Source organism: Mobula hypostoma, chromosome 24 (genome assembly GCF_963921235.1).
Source record: "Mobula hypostoma chromosome 24, sMobHyp1.1, whole genome shotgun sequence".
NCBI lineage: Eukaryota > Metazoa > Chordata > Chondrichthyes > Myliobatiformes > Myliobatidae > Mobula > Mobula hypostoma.
Window position 1 is genome coordinate 41369817 of NC_086120.1, and position 27542 is coordinate 41397358.

At 42.0% G+C, this 27542-nt stretch overlaps 1 protein-coding gene across 8 annotated transcripts in view; it reads left to right on the forward strand.

Annotated features, from left to right (window-relative positions):
• cbarpb (CACN subunit beta associated regulatory protein b) overlaps positions 1 to 27542 on the forward strand; it is a 303778-nt gene that overhangs the window by 234494 nt on the left and 41742 nt on the right. For all 8 annotated transcript variants that reach the window (XM_063032293.1, XM_063032297.1, XM_063032290.1 and 5 more), the window contains one exon: positions 19541 to 19721. In XM_063032293.1, coding sequence (XP_062888363.1) covers positions 19541 to 19721 — 181 coding nt within the window. The remainder of the gene's footprint in view (positions 1 to 19540; positions 19722 to 27542) is intronic.

The following is a 27542-nucleotide window of genomic DNA, read 5'->3' on the forward strand; positions in this document are numbered from 1 at the left end:
CGGAGCCCCTTCAGGTCCCTGTACCTCCCAAGAGGTCAAGTGGTTCAATGGTTGTTAAAACCAAACACCAGGTGGGGAAGAAATGTGATCTAAGTGACTGACTGTGGAATGATTGTTGGCGCCAGACGGGGTGGTTTGAGTATCTCAGAAACTGCTGATCTCCTGAGAGTTTCATGCTCAACAGTCTCTAGAGTTTACAGAGAATAGTGCCAAAAAAACAAAAAAAAAATCCAGTCAGCGGCAGATCTGTGGACGAAAATGCCTTGTTACTGTGAGAGGTTAGAGGAGAATACATTCAGACAGGATGGCGACAGTAACTCATATAGCCATATGTTACAACAGTGGTGCGCAGAAAAGCATTTCTAAACACACGTGACAAATTGAGGTGGGTGGGCACTACAGCAACAGCAGAGGACCACACCAGCTTGAAAGGTGAACCTAATAAAGTAGGCACTGAAATATGTTATTTTGTGGCAGCAGTACAGTGCAATATGTAACATACACCACAAATTACACTAAGAAAATACTATGATCAAAACTGGGATGTACAGTACTGTACAAAAGTTTTATCTAGTTAGGGTGCCTAAGGCTTTTGCACAGTACTGTAATTGTCAACGTGGAGCAGAAAGTGAGTTTGTAAATCTTGCAAAGGGTGTTTGGAATGGCGAGGACTGAGTGCCACGAGACGGCTGTGGGATAGGTGGCAGAGAAAGAGTGCCAGGGGTGGGGGATGGCACGGGTGCAAGCTCATTTGATTCCAAACAATTGATTTATTGATCATTACAGAATGTCTCTCTTGTGCTTCCCACTCCCTCCCCTCTCTCTTCCCCTTTTTGCAACCATGATTCCCTCTCCCTGCCCCCTTCCCACTCTCAGTCCACAATAGAGACCCATATCAGAATCAGGTTTATCGTCAGTCACATACGTCATGAAATTTGTTTTATTTTTGTGACAGCATTACAATGCAATACATAGAATTACTGCAGAATTGTGCAGAAGTCTTAGGCACCCTAGCTATTTATAGCAATACTGTGAATCTTGTAATTACTCAAAGATATTCATCACCTAAGTTACAGAGAAAGGTTGAACAAGTTGGGTCTTTATTCTTTGGAGTGTAGAAGGTTGAGGGTGGACTTGATAGAGGTATTTAAAATTATGAGGGGGATAGATAGAGTTGATGTGGATAGGCTTTTTCCATTGAGAGTAGGGGAGATTCAAACAAGAGGACATGAGTTGAGAGTTAAAAGGCAAAAGTTTAGAGGTAACATGAGGGGAATCTTCTTTACTTAGAGAGAGGTAGCTGTGTGGAACAAGCTTCCAGCAGAAGTGGTTGAGGCAAGTTCGGTATTGTCGTTTAAAGTTAAATTGGACAGCTATATGGACAGGAAAGGAATGGAAGGTTATGGGCTGAGTGCAGGTCGGTGGGACTAGGTGAGAGTAAGAGTTCGGCACAGACTAGAAGGGCCGAGATGGCCTGTTTCCGTGCTGTAACTGTTATATGGTTATATGGTTATATCCAGTTTTATAGTTATTGTGGTGAAATGGACAATGGAATTTTAATTTATTATTTAGCATGCAGAGAAAACAATCACCAGGTGTCATTTCTGATCGACACAAAAGATTCACCAGTTGCTGGAAATGCAGATCACACACAAAATGCTGGAGGAACTCAGCAGGTCAGGCAGATTCTATGGGAGGAAATAAACAGTCAATATTTTGGGCCAAAGCCCTTCAACAGGAATGGAAGGGAAGCTGGGATAAGAAGGTTGGGTGGAGGAGTAGGACTACAAGCTGGTGGGTCATTGTTGAGAGCAAGTGAGGCGGAAGATGTGTGGGTGGGGGAGAGGGATGAAGTGAGAAACTGGGAGGTGATAGGTGGAAAAGGTAAAGTGCTGAAGAAGAAGGAATCAAATAGGAGAGGACAGTGGACCATGGGAGAGAGGGAAGGAGGAGGGGAACCAGAGTGAGGTAATGGTAATGTGAGGAGAAAAGAAGGGGTGAGAGGTGTTATGTTTTGTAACTTCAAAATATTAAATTAATTCAAAAGAAACATGGGAGTCCAAATTGGGTGTAGTTTGAGTTTAATTTAAGCAATGGTATAATGTGGTAACGTGATGACACATTCAATTAATGTATTTTTACATAGAACCCATAATTAATTATTTAAATGAACAAGAATGCTTAATCCAACAATATAAATATAAGATTACTCAATTATTGAAATATTAAATATGCAATAAGAGGGAAACAGAATGGGGAATAGAAAAAAGAGAGAAACGGAGAGGGCGGAGAAATTGGCAGAAGTTGGAGAAATTGATGTTCCTGCTGTCAGGCTACCCAGATGGAATACAAGAAGTTGCTCCTCCAACCTGAGTTTGGCCTCATCATGGCACTAGAGGAAACCATGAACTGAATGGGAATGGGAACGGGAACGGGAAGTCAAATTGAACCGGGTAATCCTGCCTTTTGCAGCAGACAGAGTGAAGGTGCCGGACAAAGTGACCCCGTAGGGTATATGGCATCTTTAGCAAGTCTGGTCTTTGTTGGTCATGCCTAAGTGTCGTTGCAAAGGTACGGTTCATGCAGTGAAGACGTTCCTTCAGTGATGTTAGGTAGGATGTTCTACGATTTGGGTGTGGAGATGATGGAAGAATGACGATCAGGTTAAAGTTCAGCTTCCTGTCACACTACAGACTGTGGCATTGATAACTTTCTGCTGTCATTGCCTTTCAAGATTATGTAGGTCATGGGTGTGGGAAGTTCTGCCAAAGAAGAACTGTTGAGTTACCACTGTGTACTTCGTTCTTAACATTTAGATAGATGACATGTCAAGGGTTTGAAGGATCTTTCCATATTTATCAAATGCTAATTAATGCAAAGGCAGTCTATTAATTTTCTATTAAATTAATTTTTAATCATTCTCTAATTAAATACTTGTCAAGCCTGTATGAGTGTCCCTGGGATAGGAATTGATTGTGAGGCTTTTCTCAGGTTTCATGGGAAGCGCACTGATTTTCCAGCAACATTGCAAACCCCTAGTCTCCAGAAGAGAAACCTTCCTCAGTCAGGTTAGCCCTACCTGTCACATGTACAACAAAACGTACAGTGAAAATGCGTCATTTTCGTCAAATCAAATCAGCGAGGGTTGTGCTCGGCAGCCCACAAGTGCTGTGACGCTTCCAGTGCCAACATAACATGTCCACAACTCTAGCCCGAACCCGTACGTCTTTGGAATGTGAGAGGAAGCTGGAGGACCCAGAGAAAACCCATGCAGGTCACAGGGAGAACGTACAAACTCTTTAGAGGCTGTGGCAAGAATTGGACTCCAATCAGTGATCACTGGTACTTTAATATCATTACGCTAACTGCTATGCTAATGAGCTGACCTCCCTAGAAAGGAGAAGACATTTTAAGTGCCTCAGCACTTCCCAAGAAAGTGGAAGGTTTTTATTTTAAATGTACTTTTAGAACCAGAAGGAGTGGAAACCCCTAACCTCACAAAAGTCCCTATCACTCCTCATCCACTCCAGTTCATTGCTGTCCACTACTCTCAGGATCTGCCTAAGAGCTGAGCCAACAAGGCAGTTGGCCTGACACCGATTGCTTAGCTTGGTGACTGGGACGGATTTCCACTGATACATTAGCCTTCAGTTTGAGTCCACATTGTTCTCGATCGAGAAACAGCCCTCGATCAAAATTACTCTGTTTTTCTCTGCCATTTCCCCATCCTTTCCTAATTTGGAAAACCAGTGTTAATTTGCAAAACTGTAAGATTAGTTTTTTTACACAGAGAGCAGTGGGTGCATGGAACGTGCTGTCAGGGGTGGTGCTGGTGCAATACTCAGAAGATACTCGTGTATGTGCATGATCAGAGGCCAACTTTTAAACTTTCTAAAGCTTGTCCACAGCAGAGGTCAAGAAAACAATTCATACACTCACCATCCATTGTCAACCAACCTGATCCCAATGCATATCATAATTCTCCAATAACAAAGGTCTATGATGAGGTCCTGTCAAATGTAGAACACTTACCATATCTCAGGAGCTTCAGTGTCATTCTTTAGTGCAAAGCCTTTCGGTATCTGAAGAGTATGCACTCAAACCCAAAGCAAGGCTCATGGTTTACTAGACAATGGTGCTCCCTGCCCTCTGTCCTCTCCTGAGACATGATCTACTAGTAGCAACCACTTCAGTACCCATGGAGCTGGATTGGATACAGTTCATCCTTGTTTCTGAGGAACGGCTAAGGAAAAGATTAAACAAAGTAAGTTCATTGAGACCGGAGTTGTTGCTGTTTTTAACTCTCACTGTCAAACCCGTAACTGTATTTGGAACTATCACAGGGAATAGCCGCTGAAGCTCATCGTGAGGTACTTTTGAGGTGTAGTGGTTAGCACAACGCTTTACAGTACCAGCAACCTGAGTTCAATTCCCGTTGCTACCCGTGAGGAGTTTCTATGTACGTTCTCCCCGTGACTGCATGGGTTTCCTCCAGGAGCTCTGGTTTCCTCCCACAGTTCAAAGACATACCGGTTGGTAGGTTAATTGGTCATTGTGAACTGTCCTGTGATTAGGCTAGGATTAAATCGGGGATTGCTGGGCAGCACAACCTGAAGGAGCCTGTTCCATGAGGCATCGCAATAAAATAAAAATCAATTAAGCCATTTTAGATAGTTAACTTGTTAATGTAAAAAGTAGATCCCCATCTTGGATCAGAATCAGGTTTGTTATCACTGATGTATGTCATGAAATTAGTTGTTTTACAGCCACAGTACAGAGCAGTACATTGAAAATTAAATACTGTAAGTTCTGAAAGGAATATTAAAAAATAAATAAAGTAGTGCAAAAACGAGCAAAATAGTGAGGTAGTGTTCATGGGTTTATGGTCCGTTCAGAAACCCGATGGCAGAGGGAAGAAGCTGTTCCTAAAATATTGAGTGTGTGTCTTCAGGCTCCTGTACCTCCTTTCCTGATGATAGGAATGAGAAGTGGGCATGAAATTTAACGCAGACAAAGAGTTGCACTTTGGTAGGACCAACCACGATAGGTTGTACACAGGGAATGATAGGGCATTGAGGAGTGCTGTCGAACAAAGGGATTTGGGAATGCAGGTCCATAATTCATTGAAAGTAGTGTCACGGGTAGATAGGGTCATAAAGAAAGCTTTTGGCACATTGGCCTTCACAAAACAAAGTGCTGAATGCAGGAGATGGGACGTTATATTGAGGTTGTATTAGACGTTGGTGAGGCCTACACAATTTTGGTCACCTACCTACAGGAAAGATGCAAATAAAGTTGAAAGAGTGCAGAGAAAATTTACTAGGATGTTGCTGGACTCAAGGACCTGAATTATAAGAAAAGATTGAATAGGTTAGGACTTTATTCCTTGGAATGTAGAAGATTGAGGGGAGATTTGATAGAGGTACACAAAATTATGAGGGGTATAGACAGGGTAAATACAAGCAAGCTTTTTCCGCTAAGGTTGGGTGGGATTACACCTTGAGATCATGGGTTAAGAATGAAAGGTGAGAAGTGTAAGGGGAACATGAGGGGAAACTTCTTCACTCAGACGGCCATGACAGTGTGGAATGAGGTGTCAGCACAAGTGCATGTGAGTTTGATTTCAACGTTTAAGAGAAATTTGGATAGGTACTTGGATGGTAGGGGTATGGGGGGCCGTGGTCCTAGTGCAGGTCAATGGGAGTAGGCTGCTTAGCAAATGGCTCAACCTGGATTGAATGGCCTGATTCTGTGCTGTACTTTTCTGTGACTCTGTGACCCAGATGGTGAGGGTTTTTAATGATGGATGCTGCCATTCTGAGGTATTGCCTTTTGGGGGTGTCCCCGATGGTGGGGAGGCTGGTGCCCATGATGGAGCTGGCTGAGTTTACAACCCTCTGCAGCTTTTTCTAATCCTGTGCTTTGGTGCCTCCATACCAGACAATGATGCAACCAGCCAGAATGTTCTCCATGGTACATCTGTAGAAATTTGCTAGAGTCTTTGGATAAGTTCCTCCATGAAGACTTAAATGCTTTCACTAGCAAAGTTATTTTTCTCCATCAGATGCAGCATTTTCCATTTTCGACTTCCATCTATCACAGATTTCTTCTTTACCTCCTTCCTCTCTTCCTTTTTCCCCGAGGCTCCTCTTCATCTGATGGATTGTTCCTGACAGTCGCTCCCCAACTTTCTTTGCCTTTCCTTTCTTCGAACTGATACCGCCTTCCTCCTGATGGCTGGCCAAGACGAGATGTCAAAGGCACATTTTCACACAGAGAGTGGGGGGGTGGGGGAGAATGTGTGGAAGAAGCTGCCGGGTGTGGTGGTAGAGGCAGATACATTAGGGTCATTGGAGAAGCACATGGAGGAAAGGAAATTGGAGGGCTATGTGGGAGGGAAGGGTTGGATTTACCTTGGACTGTGCTAAAGGGTCGGCTCAACATTGTGGGCCGAAGGGCCTTAACTGTGCGGTACTGATTTATGATCTATGTCTTCAGTCTGCGCAGTTAATTACATTTAATCTCTGTACTTCTTGAACTGATTTGGTGACATGAAGAGGAAGTTAATTGGATCTAGAGTATTCAGCCTCAAGCAGTGCCACTCTCAAAAGCCATGCCATGAACATATACGTTTTTTTTTAAAGTTTTATTCATAGAAACTGCAAATTACAAATGATTCACCAGTACTTGGACCTCCTGCAGAACCTATGAAGTGCTGTCAGCAGCTAAAGGATAACATAATTAAGCAGATTGCTACAGCAATGCTATTTTTCACAGTGAGATACCTGCTGTCTATTGCATGGCATAATAAATTATAATGCCAGTTATTTTGTCCTGAGACTCTAGATCAACACCAGCTGGCAAGGTTCCTCCAGTTCTAAATTTAGCTCTTCAGAAGGCATATTGGGGCTAAGATTGTGGAGCATTGAAAGTACTCTCACACTCACAACACAGCAGTTTGCACTCAGTACCCACTTTATTAGGTGCCTCTGTGCACCTGCTCATTAATGCAAATACCTAATCAGCCGATCATTTGTGCATAAAAGCTTGCAGATATGGTCTAGAGATCCAGTTGTTGTTCAGCCCAAACATCAAAATGGGGAACAAATGTGACCTAAATGACTTTGACCATTGAATGATTGCTGGTGCCAGACAGGGTGGTTTGTGTATCTCAGAAACTGCTGATCTCTTGGGATTTTCACACACAACAGTCTCTAGAGTTTACGGATTGGTGCAAAAACACACAAGAAAAGAGTGACCGGCAGTTCTGTGAGTGAAAATGCCTTGTTAATGAGGGACGTTAGACGAGAATGGCTGGGTTAGTTCAAGCTGACAGGAAGGTGACAGTAACTCAAGTAACCACATGTTACAACAGTGGTGTGTAGAAGAGTATCTCTGAACGCACAACATGTCAGACCTTGAAGTGGATGGGCTACAGCAGCAGAAGACTGTGATCATGCACTGAGTGGCTACTTTATTAGGTAGAGGAATTGCCGAACAAAGTGGCCACTGAGTGTATGTTTATTCTGGATGTAAAAGCAATCGGGACTGGGAGCTTTCTTCAAAACATACAGTACTTCCAATGTTGGTGTCAGATGGGGTGGATTGAGTATCTCAGAATCAGCTGATCTCCTGGGATTTTCACACACAGCGGTCTCTGGAGTTTACAGAAAATGGTGCGAAAAGCAGAAATAAAACAGCTGGTGAGCAGCAGTACTGTGGGTGAAAACGCCTTGTTATTGTGAGAGGTCAGAGGCAAATGGCTGGACTGACAGAAATGGTTTAAGCTGTCAGGAAGGTGGCAGTAAGGTGATTTTCTGTCTGGCGTCAGTGGTCACATAACCAGGACTTGTGATATGCACCAGCTGCTCGTACGACCATCCACCACCTGCTCCCCTGGCTTCATGTGACCCTGATCAGGGGCGAAGTAGGTACTACACCTTGCCCAAGGGCGAGGTGCAGGCTGGCGGAGGGAAGGAGCACCTTACACCTCCTTTGGTAGAGACATATCGACACCTGCTTTATTAGATACAGCAGGAACAAATAAGGTGCCCACAGCGTGTACATTGTCAGTGTGGAATTAAAACAAGGTGCTAAAGCTTCAGAATTCGCCTTATTTTGTGCAAAAAAGCAACGAACATAGTGATGACTATTTGAAACAATTTCACCGAATGCCTCCTTTTGTCAGCTGCAGTTGTTATGGAAGACTACTGGAATATCCAGGCCTAAGTCTTAAGAAATAAGATTTGTACAAGACATTGGTGAGGCTTCATTTAAAGTATTATTTATTATAGAGTGTGGAGCAGGTCCTTCCAGCTCAATGAGCCGCACTCTGGCCAGCAACCCACCGATTTAACCCTAGCCTAATCACCAGACAATTTACCATGACTAGTTAACCTACTAACTGGTGCATCTTTGGACTGTGGGAGGAAACCGGAGCACCTGGAGAAAACCCACGAGGTCACAGAAAGGAACGTGCACTTTGTTTACACCGGACATCGGGATTGAACTCCAAACTCTGACGCTCCGAGCTGTAATAGTGGCCCGCGAATCGCTACACTACCGTGGCACCCATCATATTAAGATCAGTTTTGGCACCCTACATATAAGAAAGATGCCATCGAGCTGGAAAGGGTGCAGAGGAGGTTTACGTGGTTAATGCCTGGACTCAAGGGACTGAGTTGTGGAGTGACGGTGAGCAGGTTAAGGCTTTTTTCATTGGAGCGTAGGAGAATGAGGGATGATCTTAAAGAGGTGTATAAATTTAAGAGGGGCGTAGACGTGATGAAAGTGTACAAACTTTCTCCCAGGGTTGAGGAATCAAGAGCTAAAGGGCATAGGTGTAGGGTGAGAGGGCAGAGATATAATTGGCACATGGGGGGCAACTTTTTCACCCAGAGAGTGGTCTGCATATGGAACAAGCTGCCAGTGGAAGTGATTGATGTGGGCACGTTAGAAACATTTGAAAGGTATTTGGACAGGTGCACAGATAGGAAAAGGTTTAGAGCAGGGGTTCCCAACTGTTTATATGCCATGGACCAATACCATTAAGCAAGGGGTCCGTGGACCCCAGTTTAGAAACCCCTGGTTTAGAGGGAAATCGGCCAAATGCAGGGAGATAGGCTGGCTTAGATGTGAACTTTGGTTAGAATGGACCAATTGGGCCAAGGGGCCTGTTTCCAAGCTCTATGACTATGAAATAATCTGAATTAATTGAAGGTCAGAATCTGTTAGTCAGCTCTGGATAATCATACGATTAGATGAGATTAGTTCATTGTCATATGCACCAGGGTGCAATGAAGTTCCTCCTACTCATCTTCTCTGGGGGTCTGAATCTTGATAACAGTCTCATAATCCCCACTGAGTAAGTGCAGATATCAACAGCAGGTGTGGGCACAAATGAGCTTCACCCACAAGGCCCTACATCACGATCAGAATCAGATTCATTACCATTGCCATATGTCAAGAAATGTATTGTTTTGCAGCAGCCGTACAAAGCAATACTTAAAAATTGCTGCAAATTACGACGAGAATATATAAAACAATAAATACAGTCCGTAGTGCAAAAAGAGAGCACAGATAGTGAGTTAGTGTTCATGGGCTCATGGATCGCTCCGAATTCTGATGGCGGAGGGGAAGAAGCTGTTCCCGAAACACTGAGTGTGGCTCTTCAAGCTCCTGTACTTCCTCGTTATTGGTAGCACTGAGAAGAGGGCATGTCCTGGATCGCGTGGGTCCTTCATGATGAATGCCACCTTCTTCAAGCACCACTTTTGAAAATGTCCTCAGTGGTGGAGAGGCTAGTGCCCATGATGGTGCTGCTCGAGTCTCCAACCCTCTGCAGCTTTTTCCAGTCCTTTGCAGTGGCCCCTCCATACCAGTCAGAATGTTCTCCATGAAATTTGCTGGACCAGATCTCTACAAATTCCCAGTGAAATATAGCTGCTGGCATGCCTTCTTCGTAATTGCATCAATATGTTAGGCGTAAGCTAATCATTCAACATGTTCAAATAGTTTACTTATGCTCATTGCCAAGGTCTCACATACAAAGGCTACGTGTGAGGGAGCATTTCAGTTATTGTGCGGCCGCTCACTCATGCAGCTTAAAGTGAACAGTGATGGTTGCAAAACAAAGTTTTACATTTTGTTTCAATCATCTTCTTCATCCTCATTATGAGCCGTGTCATACGACATAGGTGATCATGGTCTATCCATGACTATGATTGTTCTTGACAAGTTTTTCTACCGAAGTGGTTTGCCATTGCCTTCTTCTGGGCAGTGTCTTTGCAAGACGGGCGACCCCAACCACTATCGATACTCTTCAGAGATTGTCTGCCTGGCATCATAGTCGCATAACCAGGACTTGTGATGTGCACCGGCTGCTCGTACGACCATCCACCACCTGCTTCCATGGCTTCAAGTCACCCTGATCGGGGAGACTAAGCAAGTGCTACTCCTTGCCCAAGGGTGACCTGCAGGCTAGCAGAGGGAAGGGGTGCCTTACACCTCCTTTGGTAGAGACATAACTCCACCCCGCCACCCATTTGTTTTAACGTCTAAATCAAACTGCTTAATACACCCTAAAGAAACATGTTTCATATCCACAATTGTCCCTCGGAGATGTTGGAGGCTTGATCATTATATATAAGGTATAAGAGATAAAATGTACCTTTGTTAATCACATGTTTAACAGACAGTACCATGCAGATACTCGGTAAAAAGTCAAACACTAAAGTTAAGTTGATATATTGTGTACAAATTCTTGAAATCTTGGAGGAGCTACCTCAGTATACTGCCAATGCTAAATCAAAGATGATGGTGTGAACAGTTTTCCCAGCCTTGTTTCTCTCCAAATTTAAACCTGCAGAGTTAACAAGAAGTTTCATTAATAGAACGTATTACTTTGTCTGGAATATACTCTCAGTGGCCACTCTTTTAGATAGACCTGCACACCTGCTTGTTAATGCAAATAATTATCAGCCAATTATGTGGCAGCAGCTCGATGTTTAAAAGCATGCAGACATTGTCAAGAGGTTCAGCTGTTGTTAAGATCAAACATCAGAATGGGGAAACAATGTGATCTAAGTGACTTTGATCACGGAATAATTGTTGGTGCCAGACGGTGTAGTTTGAGTATCTCAGAAACTGCTGATCTCCTGGGATTTTCACTCACATCAGTCTCTAGAGTTTACAGAAAATGGTGCAAAAAACAAAACAGAACATCGAATGAGCAGCAATTCTGAGGGCAAAAATGCCTTGTTAATGAAAGAGTTCCGAGGAGAATAGACAAATTGGTTCAAGCTGACAGGACGGTGACAGTAACTTAAGTAACCACTCGTTACAACAGTGGTGTGCAGGAGAGCATCTCTGATCACACAACACGTCGAACCTTGAAATGGACAGGCTACAGCAGCAGATGACCTTGAACATCCACAGAGTGGCCACTTCATTCGAGGCAGGAGGTATCTGATAAACTGGCCACTGAGTCTCTATTACAATGTCTAACCACAACTGTGCTTTAAAAATTATGATCAGTTTTTTATTTGTCCTGGCTAATTATGTATGCATATAACAGTTAACCATCAGATCATAAAATATAGGAGCAGAATTAAGCCATTTAGCCTACCGAGTCTGTTCTGCCATTCAATCATAGCACTTCAATAGCTCATTCTAACAGTATCCTTAACATCAATATTGCGTTTCTTGTACCTTTGTCTTTCACAAAACCACATTGTTCTTTACCTATTTCAGCTTGTATCTTACTGTTAGCTCTTGTCATCAAAATTCTCAGAAGTATCTTGGTGATATGACTCATTAAACTTATGGTCCTATGTAATTCACGTTCTACTGCTCCAGGTTTCTTAGGAAGAGTGATAAATACTGATTTTTTCATCTCTTCTGGTATTAGTCCAGTCTCATAAATGTCATTGATTAAATCAGAAAGTTTTTCAATTCTATAATCTTCAAGGGTGATAATTTGTTCTATTACTAATTCATCAGAACCTGCTGCCTACCCTTTCTTCATCTTATTTATTGCATTACGAACTTCAGATTTTAAAATACTTGGACCTTCAATGTTCTTCTTAATTTCTGGTTTTTTGCCTCAATCATCTCCAAACAATTCCTGAATATACTCAGTCCATCTGTTCATGATCTCATCTTTTTCCATGATTGCTTTCAAACATCCACCTGAAGAATAGAGGAGCTTTTTACCAGTGATATTCTTGATTTGTTGATGTAATAGGGATTCTTTCTATTTGCTCACATTCCTGGTTTAACCACTCTTCTTTGGCTTTTTGACATAAGCTTTTAACTTTTTTATCTAAGGACTTATGTTCTATAGGATTTGCTTTCTTTCATCTCCTTTCTTCCATTAGATTTTTGATTTCATCTGTCATCCATTTATTCTTTGTACTTTTTTTCTTTTTTAGGAATCACTGACTTTGCTGATTCTACCAAGGCATCCTTCAGAGAGTTAAACTTCATTTCTACATGATTGCTATCATCTTCAACAGATTCTACTTCTAGACTTTGAAATCTATTCCTTACTTCAATTGTAAATTTTTGTCTTAAGTTTTCTTCTTTAATTAATTGCAAGTAGTCAAGGGATTGTTCAGGTTTTTGCTTCTTTAGTTTTTTAAGTTTTACTTTTACATGACATACTACTGGGTTATGGTCACTATTACAGTCTGCACCTGGATATGTTTTGCATTGAGTCACTGAGTTTCTAAATCTTTGGTTTATATTAATAAAGTCAATTTGATTTCTGGTGCTATCACCTGGACTTTTCCAGGTCCACAAGTGCCTTGGGTGGTTTTTAAAGTAGGTATTCATAATGACCTGATTATTCATCTTGCACCATTCTACCGTTTCTCGCCTCTTTCATTTCTTTCCCCTAGTCCAAATTTTCCTATGGTATTTCCATCAACACCTTGTCCTACTTTAGCATTTAGATCTCCCATGACAATAACAGTATCTTGAGATTTGCATCCATTCTTTGCTTGTTCAAGCTCTTCATAGAATTTATCTATATCCTTATTTGTTCCATCTGTTGTTGGTGCATATTCCTGTATAATTGATAAATTGAATGGTTGTCCTCTGAATCTAACAATGAGCACTCTTTCTGATATTGCCCAATGTCCTAAAACACTTTTTGCCATGTTTTCATCCATAAGAATTCCTACTCCATTAGAATGGGATGTTCCACAAGAATAAATTAGTATTTTATTTCTTTTCTGACATGCTCCAGCACCTGTCCAATGAATTTTGCTAATTCCCACTACATGACACTCAAAAAAAGAACTGCTTCTTGCATTTTGCGAAATGAAAGGCCTTTAAAACAACTTACAAAATTATTCAGGGAAAAGATTGGGGAATTAACTATCTTTTATAATATTAAAAGAAAATAATAATTGCTGGCTGAAAAGCTAGGTTAACTTTTCTAACTCTCCAAAATCATGGAGGAAATAATATCATAATTGATTAATTAGACAACTAAAGAGCTGAAGTAACAGATTTGTAAAGAATCATTTGGCAATGCAATTGACAGATGTTTATTCCAATTCCATTGACATCAATATATCAAGTGGAAACAGAATGGATACACAGGAAATCTTGAGTTTACATGTCAGATATCTCAAACTGTGACCGGGATAGCAATTGCAATGGAGTAAAAGGAAGTTTGCCTGACTGGAAATATCTTCTGAAGAAATCTCCCTGTACTATTTGCTTTCACATCCAGTGTAAATTTACACTTGGTGGCTGCTTTATTAGGTACAGGAGGTAGTTAATAATGTCATAGAGTTATAGAGTCATAGAGAATACAGCACAGAACAGGCCCTTTGGCCCATCTAGTCCATGTTGAAACCATCTAAACTGCCTACTCCCATCGACCTGCACCTGGACCATAGCCCTACATATCCCTACAGTCCGTGTACATGTCAAAATTTCTCTTAAATGTTGAAAGCGAGCTCATGTAGACCTCTTCTGCTGGCTGCTCATTCCACACTCTCATGACCTTCTGAGTGTAAGTTCATGGTCTTCTGCTGCTGAAGCCCATCCACTTCAAGGTTCGACGTGCTGTGTGTTTCAGAGGTGCTGTTCTGCACACCACTGTTGTAATGTGTGGTTGTTTGAGTTACTGTTGCCTTCCTGTCAGCTTGTACTGATCTGGCCATTCTCCTCTGACCTTAAACTTCAAAGTAAATTTTATTATCAAAGTTCTTAAATGTCACCAAATACAACTCTGAGATGCATTTTCCTGCAGGCATACTGTACAGATCTTTAGAATAGTAGCTAAAACAGGGCCAGTGAAAGATCAACCAGAGTGCAGAAGACAATGAACTGTGCAATTACAAATATAAATAAATAGCAATAAATGACGAGAACATGAAATAAAAAGATAAAGAGTCCTCAAAGTGAGATCATTGGTTGTGGGAGCATCTCAATGGACAGGCAAGTGAGTGTAGTTATCCCCTTTGTTCAAGAGCCTGATGGTTGAGGGGTAGTACCAAACAGAATGGCCACTGAGTGTTTGTTCATGGTCCTCTGCTGTTTCATCACTTCAAGGTATGATGTGCATTCAGAGATGCTCCTCTGAACACCACTGTTTTAATACGTGGTTATTTGAGTTACTGCCACCTTCCTGTCAGCTTGAACCAGTCTGGACATTCTCCTCTGACCTCGCTCATTAACAAGGCATTTTCACCCACAGAACTGCCACTCACTTGATGTTTTTTTTTGCGCCATCCTCTGTAAACTCTAGAGCCGGCGTTCCCAACTTGGGGCCCATGGAGCCAGTGGATTATCGGCACCCAATTACCCACCATTGAGAACATCTACCATAAACACTGCCTGGACAGGGCGAAAAGCATTATCAAGGATGCATCTCACCCTAACCATGGCCTTTTTTACTCTCCTCTCATCCAGTAGGCGCTACAGGAGACTCCGCTCCCGCACCAGCAGGCTCAGGAAGAGCTTCTTCCCTGAGGCTGGGACCCTGCTGAACCTCACATCACAGCGCTAAGCAGTATTGCACCTGTATTGTACTGTCTCAGTACTTTTATATTTGTGTGCTGTAGCACTTGCTTTTTATTCGCAGTTATTTTGTAAATAACACTATTCTTTTGCACTTCTGGTCAGATGCCAATTGCATTTCATAGGCTTTGTATCTGTACTCGGCACAGTGACAGTAAAATTGAATCCAATCTAATCTAATCTAATCTAATCTAAAAAAAGGTTGGGAACCCTTGCTTTAGAGACTGTTTTGCATGAAAATCCTAAGAGATCAGCAGTTTCTGAGGTACTCAAACTACCCCATCTGTCACCAACAATGGTCAAAGTCACTTAGATCACATTTCTTCCCCATTCTGATGTTTGGTCCAAACAACAACTGATCCTCTTGACCATGTCTGCATGCTTTTGTGCGTTGAGTTGCTACCACATGATTGGTTGATTTTGTGTACAGGTGTACCTATTAAGGAGGTGAATGATTATATATTGAAGATTGGGAAAATTGGGAATAAATTTAATTAGAACATCAGAAGGTGAGATTAAAAACAACTGATCTGTAAATCCAGCATTACCAGGAATCATGGAATATGCTTATCTCATCAAATTGAGAGATAAACCAATCTGTGATGGGACCTGTGAAAGCCTGTTAGGCCAGCAGAATGTGAGGCAAGGTAACAGTAATGCTGACAGAATCCTTGGGTGCTACATAATGCATGATTCAAACTTCAAAATGGAAGGGCAAAAACAAAGAGTAGCACACCAAAAATGGTGGAAATACTCAGCATGTCAAGCAGCATCTATGGAGAGGAATAAACAATCAATGTTTCGGGCCAAGACCCTTTATCAGGTCTGCTTATTTTCTTCCATAGATGCTGCCTGACCTGCTGAGTTCCTCCAGCATTTTGTGTGTATTGCATTAGATTTCCAGCATCTGCAGAACCTCTTGTGTCTTCGAAAGCAAATAAAAGACAGGCATGAAACTGACTGAAGACCAAAATTATTACTAGGATCAAAGAGGTTCCCATTAGGTTGGAAGATTTTGGTAAACGCAGCTATTGATCCCATAAATGTACAAGTCTGAGGATCTCTGTGAAGGGTAGAAATTATTTATTTATCAAGATACAGCCTTCAACAATTCCCTGATTTAATCACAGGACAATTTACAATAACCAGTTAGCCTACGGACAAGTAGTTCTGTGGGAGGATATGGGGGAATCCGGAAGAAACCCATGTGGTCACGGGGAGAACACACAAACTCCTTACAGGCAGTGGCGGGAATTGAACCTGAGTTGCTGGTACTGTAAAGCGTTGTGCTAACCACTGCTGAGATAATCCAGTCCCATGGGCCGTGAGATAATCACAAAAGATGAATGACACTGCATGTGTCAGAAGACTGGAAAGAGCAGGGATGGATTTTTTGCACAGCATTAAAAGCAAGTGTGCAGATTTCAAAAAGTAAGCAAAACAATGAAGGGCAGAATGTACACGAAACAGCCTCATCTTGTTTCTGGTCCACACAGATCAGTACATTCTTACAAATGTTGTGCAACCCTAGAGGATTTAATGATGTGATGCAAGAACAACACCTTTTTAATTTTGGAAATTTGAACACACACAAAGTGCTGGATGAACTCAGCAGGTCAGCAAGCATATACAGCGTGGCAAGGAATAACAGAAAACATTTCAGGCCGAGACCCTTCAACAGGACTGGGAAGAAGCCAGGATGAGAAGCTGGGGGGAGTTGAAGGAGTGATAGATGAGACCAAGTGAGAAGGAACGCAGGTGGTAGGTGAGAGGGGGTGAAGTAAGAAGCAGGGAGGTGATAGATGAAGAGGTAAAGTTCTGAAGAAGAAGGAATCTTACAGGAATCAGAGAGAAGTGATGGGCAGTTGAGGAGAAGAGAAATGGTAAGTACTGGAAATGAGAGATTATGACCTCTAATATCAAAAGGCGTACAATTCATACATATTTGGGCTTCAGCTCTTCAAGGACATCAGCGACAGGTGCTTAACGATTTCTTCTGAAACTCCACTCTTTGCCAACCTGACAAAGCACCAGACTATCACCATGAATAAAATAGCCATCAGTGGAGTGACACTTGAGTGCATTAAACATTTATCAACTAATATTACATACAATTATTTTCAGGTGTGTTATACGGTCAAGTATCATGAGTTAGATGGTAACATTGAAGAAAGGTCAGGTATTGAATGCATGTTCTTACTTGGCAACTATTGTTTAGCACAGAATGGAGATAAAATCCTCAGCTCTGTTTTCCAATCCAACTTCCCTGAGAATACATTCCTTGGAGAGGGAACAGGAGTGTGAAATTTGCCCTGTTACTTTTAGATCCTGATTTAGCTCCAAGCAGAATCACAATCAGAATCACCTGTATTATCACAGTCTTACATGACATAAAATTTGTTGTTTTGCAGCAACAGTACAGTGTAAAATGACTATAAATTACTAAATTACTAAATAAATAAATAATGTGAATATAAGTAATACTGAGGCAGTGTTCATGGACCATTCAGAAATATTATGGCAGAGAAGAAAAATGTTGTTTCTGAATCATTGAGTGTAGGTCTTCAAGCTCCCGTACCTCCACCCCGATGGCAGTAATGAGAAAAGGGCATGTCTCAGATAGTGGACTCCCTAGTGAAGCACCTTCAATTACTCCAAAAGACTGAGGTTTGGTAAAATACTGAAAGGCTTTTATTCGCTGTACAATACGACCTCCACAGTGAGTGTCTGCCCCGGACTGAGGGAGAGGGGCAAGGCGAACACCTTTATACAGGACTCTGTGGGAGGAGCCACAAGGGCAGTCAGCAGAGGGGTGTGTCCAGACAGGTAACCGAGTTACAACGTATATACATGGTTTACCACACCTAGTAATGGACATAGCCTTCTTCTGGCATGGCCCTTGAAGATGTCCTCAATGGTTGAGAAGGGCTGTGGCCATGGTAGAGCTGGTTGGATCGATAAAATTCTGCCTCCTCTTGCGATGCATTGGAGCCTCTCTGTGATGCAGCCAGTCCAAATGTTCTTCATCATATATCTGAAGAAATTTGCAAAATTCTTTTGGTGATATACCTCCTTAAACTCCAAAAGAGTAGGACATTATCCCATGATGGGATAGTGTCAAAGGTTCAAAGGTACAACTTAATGTCAGAGAAATGTATACAATATACATCCTGAAATGCTTTTTCTTCGCAAACATCCACAAAAACAGTGGAGTGCTCCAAAGAATGAACGACAGTCAAATGTTAGAACCCTAAAGACCCCCCCTCCCCCTAGCTCCCCTTCCTCCCACGAAAGTGCCAGTGAGAAACAATCCCCCCTCCCTCCACCGGCAAAAAAAAGCATTGGCACTGCCACCAAACACTCAAAGCATTGGCACTGCCACCAAACACTCAAGCGCGAGCAAAGCAATAGCGAAGACACAGTTACCCCAAAGACCGCGTTTCCCCCGGTATTCGACATACCGCAGGTTCTCTCTCTCCCTAATAAAGGAGAAGGAGGTGTCTCCATTTTCCCAGCAAACGGGGAGATATAACAAATAACTTGCTGGTCTACGATGTTAGAAGTCCATTACCTCACTTTTTCCTGAAGACTGCAAAGACCCTGGGTCTCCAGGCACACAGTCGCAGATAACCTGACTCCCCCGACAACACATGGGCCTCCTGTCGTGACACCAACACTCGATCCGCCCGTCTCCAGACCCCCGAGATCCTAGGCTTCCGGATCCGAGCCGGACTCTTAGGCTGAGCCTTTGGCGTGCTGAACAACAACGGCTGATCGTGGAACCCCGAAAGCGGATCCCATTCCTGCAAAGAACCGCAGTCAGCGTGTAATTCCAGGTCAGGGTCTTCAAAAGAACCCTGAAAGGGAAAAATAGAGATATTAAAGATGGAAATAGAGCTGTTTCCATAGATGCAAGCAAAGGAGTTGCTGTTAGGTGTCGTTAACCCTCCTAAGCTCCACTATGATTGCATCGATGTGTTGGTCCCAGGACAAGTACTGAGTGATCTGTTAGTTTTTGTATGAGGGAGCAGTTGGCTGGCGGGGGAGGGGTTGGAATTTGTGAGTATTTGCTTATTTTTTTCATGTGGGAGGGTTCAACAACTTCCATGGTTTTTCTGTATGTCGTGGCTATCTGGAGAAGACAAGTCTCAGAGATGTGTTCTGCGTACAAACTTTGATAATAAAATGAACCTTTGAAGTACTCTGAGGTGTTGACACCCAGGAACCTAAAGCTAGTTTCACTTTCCACCTCTGACCTCTGGATGAGGACTAGTGCATGTTCTTCTGACTTCCTCTTCCTGATATCCACAATCAAGTTTTGGTCCTGTTAGCACTGAGTGCAAGGTAGGTGTGACACCACTCCACCAGCCAATAAATCTCACTCCTGTATGTCTTATTATTGCTATGTGACATTGTACAATATGGTAACTAGAGTAACCAAAAGCAAAATGACAATAACTACAACTGAAAACATTTTATGTCTTTAATTTCTTTCTTCACTTAGATATACTCTGACCGAAGGGGATTTTCACCATTTAAAGAATGCTCGATTAACTCATTTGCACATCTCGCCACCTTCACTGAAGATAGTAACAATTCATGAGTGTGAATCCAGTGAGAATAATAACTTGGCTGTGACAACTCACACCCCATCCTCCTCCAAAACCAACCTTTCCATTTTCCAGGCAAGTAGCAATTAATCCTCATCTTTAAAGACTGTTCATATGGTGTTAACCTGAGAAGGATGTGAATGGAAAGTGCTACTTTGCTTCAGTTGTCTCAAGTTGTGATTTATGCCTTTAGAGATCACTGTAATTACTAACTTTCTCTTTAAGTAATAAAACAACCTAATATGTATATATTTAAAAAAATTCCTAACTAGTAAATTAGAATCATGAAGCAATATTACATGGAAACAGGTCCTTCAAACTACCAAGTCTGCATCAACCACCAGCCATCAACCATCTATTCAATCTGACATTAAATCCAATTTTTTTAAAACTCACCATATTATCATCAGATTCTATCACTCATATGCATTAATATGCAGAAGTCTTAGGCACAACTATATAGCTAGGGTGCCTAAGACTTTTGCACAGTACTGTTTTTGTCAACGTGGTGTGGAAAGTGAGTTTGTAAATCTGCCAGGAGCAGAGGATGCTGGGAATGGTGAGGGTGGGGCACCATGGGGGGGGGCGCGGACAGGTGGCAGAGAAGAAGTGCCAGGGGTGGGTGCAGACACATCCTGTTCTGAGACACCAGGGAGGTCATTTGATTCCAAACAATTGGTTTATTGATCATTACAGAATGTCTCTCTGGTGCTTCCCATTCCCTTCCCCTTTTCCCATCCACGGTTCCCCTTGCCCTGCCCCGTTCCCATTCTCAGTCTACAATAGAGGCCCATATCAGAAGCAGATTTATCATCACTCAAGTATGTCATGAAATCTGCAATTGTTTCAGCAGCAGTGCTGTGTAATACATAAAGTTACTACACTACAGTGCAAAGCTCTTAGGCACCCTATTATACATGTGTGCCTGAGACTTTTGCACAGTACAGTATACACTAGATGCAATTTTCCATGGCCTATTAACTTCCCACCCTGGACATCTTCGGAATGTGGGAGGAAGCTGGAAGAAGCCATGAAAATATACAAACACACACAGACAGAGCCTGAGGTCAGGTTCGAACCCTGGTCTCTGGCACAGTGAGCGGGGTGGGGGTGGTCTACTCCATGCTTGGGTTGCAGCTTTAATTGCCATTACGATTTACTAGTTCTCAAGGGGAACAGACCGGACGAGTAAGTTTGTCCAGTAGAATTGCACCGCGTGAAGGGCCATCGTTTTTTTCCCGGCGACAAGAGACTGTCAAGACAGCTGTGAATAAATATTGGGTACCATAGTGTAGTGGTCAGGTTATGGTCTGTCAGCTGGGGAGAGTAAAAAGGTTATGGGGAGAAGGCTGAACAGGGAATTGAGAGGGATAATAAATCAGCCTTGATGGAATAGCAGAGCAGACTCAAGGGGCCAAATGTCCTAGTTCTGCTCCCATGTCTTATGGTTTATTCACAAATTGCATCCATTCAAGCTCTCCTACCCCAAAAACAGGAACTCTCCAGCTCCTCTCAATCCCGTCTCCAACAGTAGGCTCTGTGAAATTCTGCCCCTTTAAAATGACATGCAAGATGAAAATGCTGCTGTTTTATTGAACTTTCAAAAAAAATGGAGCATTTACGTGTAAAGTGTTTTGATTTTGCTTGTCCATTTGCCAGAAGATTTACGTAGCTCTCTGGGCTTCAGCAGAGAGAGACAAAGATCAAATTTAGGAACCACTTTCTCCTCTTTAATTGCCTCCAGGTTGTTATCTCTCCCTACCTCCTGTCACTCCTGTACCACCTTCCCTCTTGCTTCTCAATCTCTGCTCCCCAAGGGCTCAAACAAACTTGTTCTCCGTTAATATTTCCGCAAATTATTCCTTCTCCTCACCATTTCTACTTCTGTTTGCCCTGACATTGTACACTCCGTGGCCATTGTATTAGGAACACCTGTAAACCTGCTCGTTAAAGCAAATATCTAATGATATGGCCCTTGTGGCTACGGGGATCAGAGGGTATGGAGGGAAGGCTGGGGCGGGGTTCTGAGTTGGATGATCAGCCATGATCATAATAAATGGCGGTGCAGGCTCGAAGGGCCGAATGGCCTACTCCTGCACCTATTTTCTATGAATCACTTCTGTGGCAGCAATTCATGAAAGCATAGAAGCATGCAGACCTGGTCAAACTTTAAAGTTCAAAGTACATTTATTATCAAAGTATGTATACTGTATACAATCAAGGGGTTCAGTTCTTGTTCAGACCAATCATCAGAATGGGGAAGAGATATGATCTATGCGACTTTGACTGTGGAATAATTGTTTGTGCCAGATGGGGTGGTTTGAGTATCTCAGAAACTGCTGATCTTCTGGGATTCGCAGGTACAGCAGTCTCTAGAGTTTACAGAGAATGGTGTGAAAAACAAAAAGCACCCAGTGAACTGCAGTTCTGTGGGCAAAACGCCTTGTCAATGAGAAAGGTCAGAGAAGAAGGACCAGACTGGTAGAAGCTGACAGGAAGGTAACAGTGAATCAAATAACCACTTGTCACAACAGTGGTGTGCAGAGGAGATTCTCTGAATGCATAACATGTCAAACCTTGAAGTGGATGGGCTACAGCAGCAGAAGACCACAAACATACACTCAGAGGCCACTTTATTAGGTACAGGAGGTACAGTGGCCACTGAATATATGAGGTAACTCATAAAATGACCACTGAGTCTACTTGCACTGGACCTGTACAAGGATGCCCACAAATAATACCAGAGTCTATTGATACTTATGGCCGTATAAGCTTCAATAAGAACAGAATATGCCCAAAGCACTTAGCTTCCATGGGTAGAGCAATCAAGAAAAAGTTTCAGGTCAAAGATATTGACTCAGTTTTTCTTTCCACAGATACAGTCCAACCTGCTGAGTGTTTCCAGCATTTTCAGTTTTTATTTCAGATTTCCAACTTCTGCAGTTTTTATTTTGCGTTTCTTCAGCTGCATAAAATTGGTTTGTCCTTTCTTGAGCTAAGGAAACTGATGGTTGATCTAAAGCATTTATAGTATGGAATTGTTATCAATACAGCACCCACCCTGTTTCCTGCTTTGCTTCTGAACTCAAATCAATTCAGAGGTAGAGTACGATGTACAACTATTATTAAAATGCTCGATTAGCATATGCAACTGAAGTTCCTTTTCTCCTGTCTATCTACGAATCTACTTGGACAGGGTTCAAAGTAAATTTATTAACAAAGCCTGTATATGTTACCTTGAGATTCATATTTTTGCAGGCATGTACAGGAGAATAAAGAAATACAATAGAATTTATGAAAAGCTATGCATAAAGACTGACAAACAACCAACGTACAAAAGAAGAGAAACAGTTCAAATAAAAATTAGTACCTAGAGCATGAGTTGTAAATGAGTTTGTAGGTTGTGGAATTAGTTCAGAGTTGAGGCGAGTGAAACTATTCATGCTGGTTCAAGAGCCTGATGGTTGAAGGGTATTAACTGGTCCTGAACCTGCTGGTTGAAGAGTAATAACTATTCCTGAACCTGCTGGTGTGAGACATAAGGCTTCTGTAACTCCTGAACGATGGTAGTAGCATGGCCTGGACAGTGGTGGTCTTTGATGATGGATGCTGCTTTCTTGTAGCAGCGCTCCATGTAAGTGTGCTCTGTGGTTAAGAGGGCTTTGCTTTGTGTTGGACAGGGCTGCACCCACCACTTTCCATAGCCGTTTCCGTTCCTGGGCATTGGTGTTTCCATACCAAGGTGTGGCGCAACCAGTTAAGGTATTCTTCATTGTGCATCTACCTCCTTTGTGATCTCCTGCACAGAGAGCTTTAATATCAAAATAAGATGGGTAATCAACAAAGCATTGTGGAAATCAGAACTTCTTTCCCTCTCTCGGACCCATAACAGAAAAACAGCAGCAGACATACGGGAATGCGGCTCACTCTAAGTTTCTTGGCAAAGCACCAACCATCCTGACTCAGAGGTAGACTCTTGTTTAGGTCCTGGAACTTACAAAGTAACAGCATTGTGGGAGTGGCTTCATTACAAAGACTGTCACATTTCCAGAAGGCAACTCACCACCAACTTTCCAAAGCCAATTAAGCGACAGTTAACAACAAGTGCTGATGTCCTTATGTTAATAGAGAATAAACCGAAAGGTTTTAGAAGCTGGGATAATTGAAAATTTCAGCCCCCAGGATGCTTGAGATTTTTGGTGGATAATATTATCATGGGATGTGGTACAGAAGCATGTGTCCTGGTATGTTCACATTCATTCTTGCTGGACAGTGATTTGGATGGTCAGGATTTACTCATGCAAGTGGTTACAAATTCACATATGAAGCCGGAAGTCCCAAACTTAAAGACCAAACTCGGGCAGTGATTTGCAAACTGCAGAACGCCACTGGACTCCACTTGGATTCCAACACCTGGCAGAAATTCCTTGGAATCTGAGTGTGTTACAGAGCCCATTCCTTTCTGTAGGCAAGAGAGGAAACTTAACAAGGCAAGTTGCATTTTATCAATTAATAACATTTTCTTTGATGTTTTTGATCATTTAAATAATCGTGTATTCTTAACAATTTTTGGTTATTTATTTCTTATATCACCTTCAAGTATCACGTAATGTCAGAAAATGAACAAACTGGTAGCATAGTGGTTAATGTAATGCTTTATAGCCCCAGCGATGGCGATTGGGGTTCAATTCCCACTACTGTCTATCAACTGATCTCACTTTGGTCTGTTTCACTCTCACCTGCGCTCAGCAGAAGTATCAGAGATACGATAAAATGTAGAAAGATGAATCTCAATACAACATAACCAAGGATTCGAAATTCATTAAACATCTGTTATCTGTCATAGAGTCTTACAGCATGGAAACAGGCTCTTTCACCAAACCCGTCCACAATGACTATTTTGTCCAGCAAGAGAGTCCTATCTGCCTGCTTTTGGCCCATTTCTGAACCTCACCTATCCATGAACTTCTCGAGATGGCTTTTAAATGTTGCTAATGTGCCCATCCCAACCACTGGATGGCAGTATGGAGCTACATATCCACCAGAGGTGCGAGGCGCTCCTTCCCTCCGCTTGCCTGCAGGTCACCCTTCAGTAAGGTGTAGCACCTTCCCGATCAGAGTCATGTGAAGCCATGGGTGCAGATGGTGAAAGGTCACACGAGCAGCTGGTGCATATCACAAGTCCTGGTTATACGACCATGGACTTCAGGCAGACAATCTCTGAAGAGTAATGAGAATGGCTGGGGTCACACTGCCCAGAAGAAGTCAATGGCAAACCACTTCTGTAAAGGATTATTGCCAAGAAAAATCATGGTCATGGAAAGACCACGATCGCCCACGTCATATGACACGGCACAAAATGATGACGATGAATGTGCCCACCTCAATCACAATTTCTGGCCAGCTTATTGCAAATATGCACCACCTTGTGTGTGAAAAAGCTGCCCCTGATGTCCCTTTTAAATGTCTCAGCTTTGAACTTAAAACAATGTCCTCTTATTTTTAGAATGCCCTGCTCCTGCGGGGAAAAAAAAACTTATTTGCTTACACTCTATCCGTGCCCCTGATGATCTTGTATCCCTCTGTCGGATCCCTCTTCCCCAAATCTCCTATGCTCCAGGGTATAAAGTCCCACTCTGCACAACTCTTCCTTGTAACTCAGTCACCCTCGCCCACCCTCAGTCCAGGCAACATCCTGGTAAATCTTTTCTGCACTCTTTCTAGTTTAATAACAAGGTCACTTCTCTTGTGAAACGTTACAATTTTAGAAATCTACGTAAGTTTGAAGATAAATTGCAGAAAATAATTTAAAAAGGAAATAAAAATCAAGAAAGGATTTGAAGATTCGGTAATTAAAATATATTTTAACAAATTATTTCTACAAACCGATGCAAGATGGAGGGTTTTGACCTGAAATGCCAACATTTTATTGCACTCCATAGATGTTGAGTTCTTCCAGTATTTTGTGTGTGTTGCTCAAGATTTCCAGCATCTGCAGAATCTCTTGTGTTTAATACAAGAATAGGTTCAAGTTTTATTAGGATAACTTGGTGCCATGATACAATAGTTAGAGCTGCGGCTCACAGCTCCTTCCTGACCTTCGGAGATGTCAGTGTGACCTCTGCATATTGCCTTCATGACTGCAAGGTACTCCCCTGGCCCCTCCAGTTTTTTGCCCTCGCCCCACAGGTATGTTGGAAGGTCAATTGACTGTAAAATTGTCAATTAACGTGGATTAGTAGTAAAACGAATCAAAGGGGATTTGAAGGGCATGTGAAATATGGAAGTTCAAAGTAAATTTATTATCAAAGTACATATATATCGCCATATACAACCCTGAGATTCATTTTCATACAGAGAGGGGAATGGAACTAATAGCATTGTTCTTTTGGGAGCTAGCATAGATCCAATGGACGGAGTAGCCTCCTTTTTATTGTTATAAGATAACATATTTAAATTATCTTAATGGTGCATACAAGATGTCCAACAACACTTTACAGGGAATTAATTGCTCTGAGAAATGGAGTCCAAAGGGTCAAAAGCAAGGGGCTTTGAAAAGCCCTTCAAAATGAGGACAGAAACTCAGGCCGATGGTCTTTGTCGAATGATACAGCAGAGAGTAATGCAGTTGGCATCTATTGTGGAGTGTTTGATACAGCACCGAAAGAGACCATTCTGGCTGTTTGGTAGAACCATTCAGCCTGTTCTGAAAAGAAATGCTGTTGTCATCTATTGTGGAGTGTTTGGTTGGAAGAATTCTGAGCAGATTTATGCACCATTCCTTTCTGCATGAAATTCACATGTGAATTTCACACTTCAGTGTGAGCTTGTTTCCTTCTCAATGAAGTAACAAAATTGTGATGCAGAATGTGGTTCAAAGTAGGAACCGGCAGGTTACTATTCAGAATCAGAATCAGGTTTAATATCATCGGCATATGTTGTGAAATTTGTTAACTTTGTGGCAGCAGTACAATGCGATACGTAATAATAGAGAGAGAAAGAGAACTTCTAAATTATAGTAAGTATATATTAAATAGTTAAATAAGTCGTGCAAAGAAAAGGAAATTTTAAAAAGTAGTGAGGTAATGTTCATGAGTTCAATTCAGAAATCGGATGGCAGTGGGGAAGAAGCTGTTCCTGAATCATTGAGTGTGCGCCTTTCGGCTTCTGTACCTTCTACCTGATGGTTGCATTGAGATGAGGGCATGCCCTGGGTGGCGGGGGTCCTAAATGATGGATGTGGCCTTTCTGAGGTACCGCTCCTTTTTGTGCATAAAGCCACAAAAAAAGCAAAATCTAATACATCACGGTGCCCCCGGTGAACTACTGTGGAATTGAATCCAGCCCACTGCCTTTGAAGGAGTATATTTTTAATGATTGATCTGTAGTAATTATTTTCCACATAATTCCTAGCATTCACATCTGATGCCCAGCTGGTAATGTTGCCGGTGAAAAATTTCAACAATTTGTTATCAGTTGGTGGAAGATTCAGATTCATGTGACTTACATTTTTAGCTATTACTCTGGAAAAACTTCAAATATTTCAGACTTAATTAATATTAAATTCAAGCTTTATACCTTTATCAACAATGCGTACAAATTAGAATATGTCTTGGACTGAGATATAACAGTACAGAACCAAGGGAGTTACATATGGTATGAATTAGAGGCAACAGTTCAAGTTAAAAATACAGTAAAGGGCATTAACCTGATATATTAAACATTATTCATGTCATGGAGTCGTGCCAGATTGATTATCTAGTGGGTGACAATGCTATGAAATGGTTTAATGGATGCTATGTTAAATAGTTACAAGAGGGAGGTCAAGACAATTGAACTGAATACTCCTTCATTTTAATCTTGAACAACCTATAAACAATTCTGGTAGTATGCTGT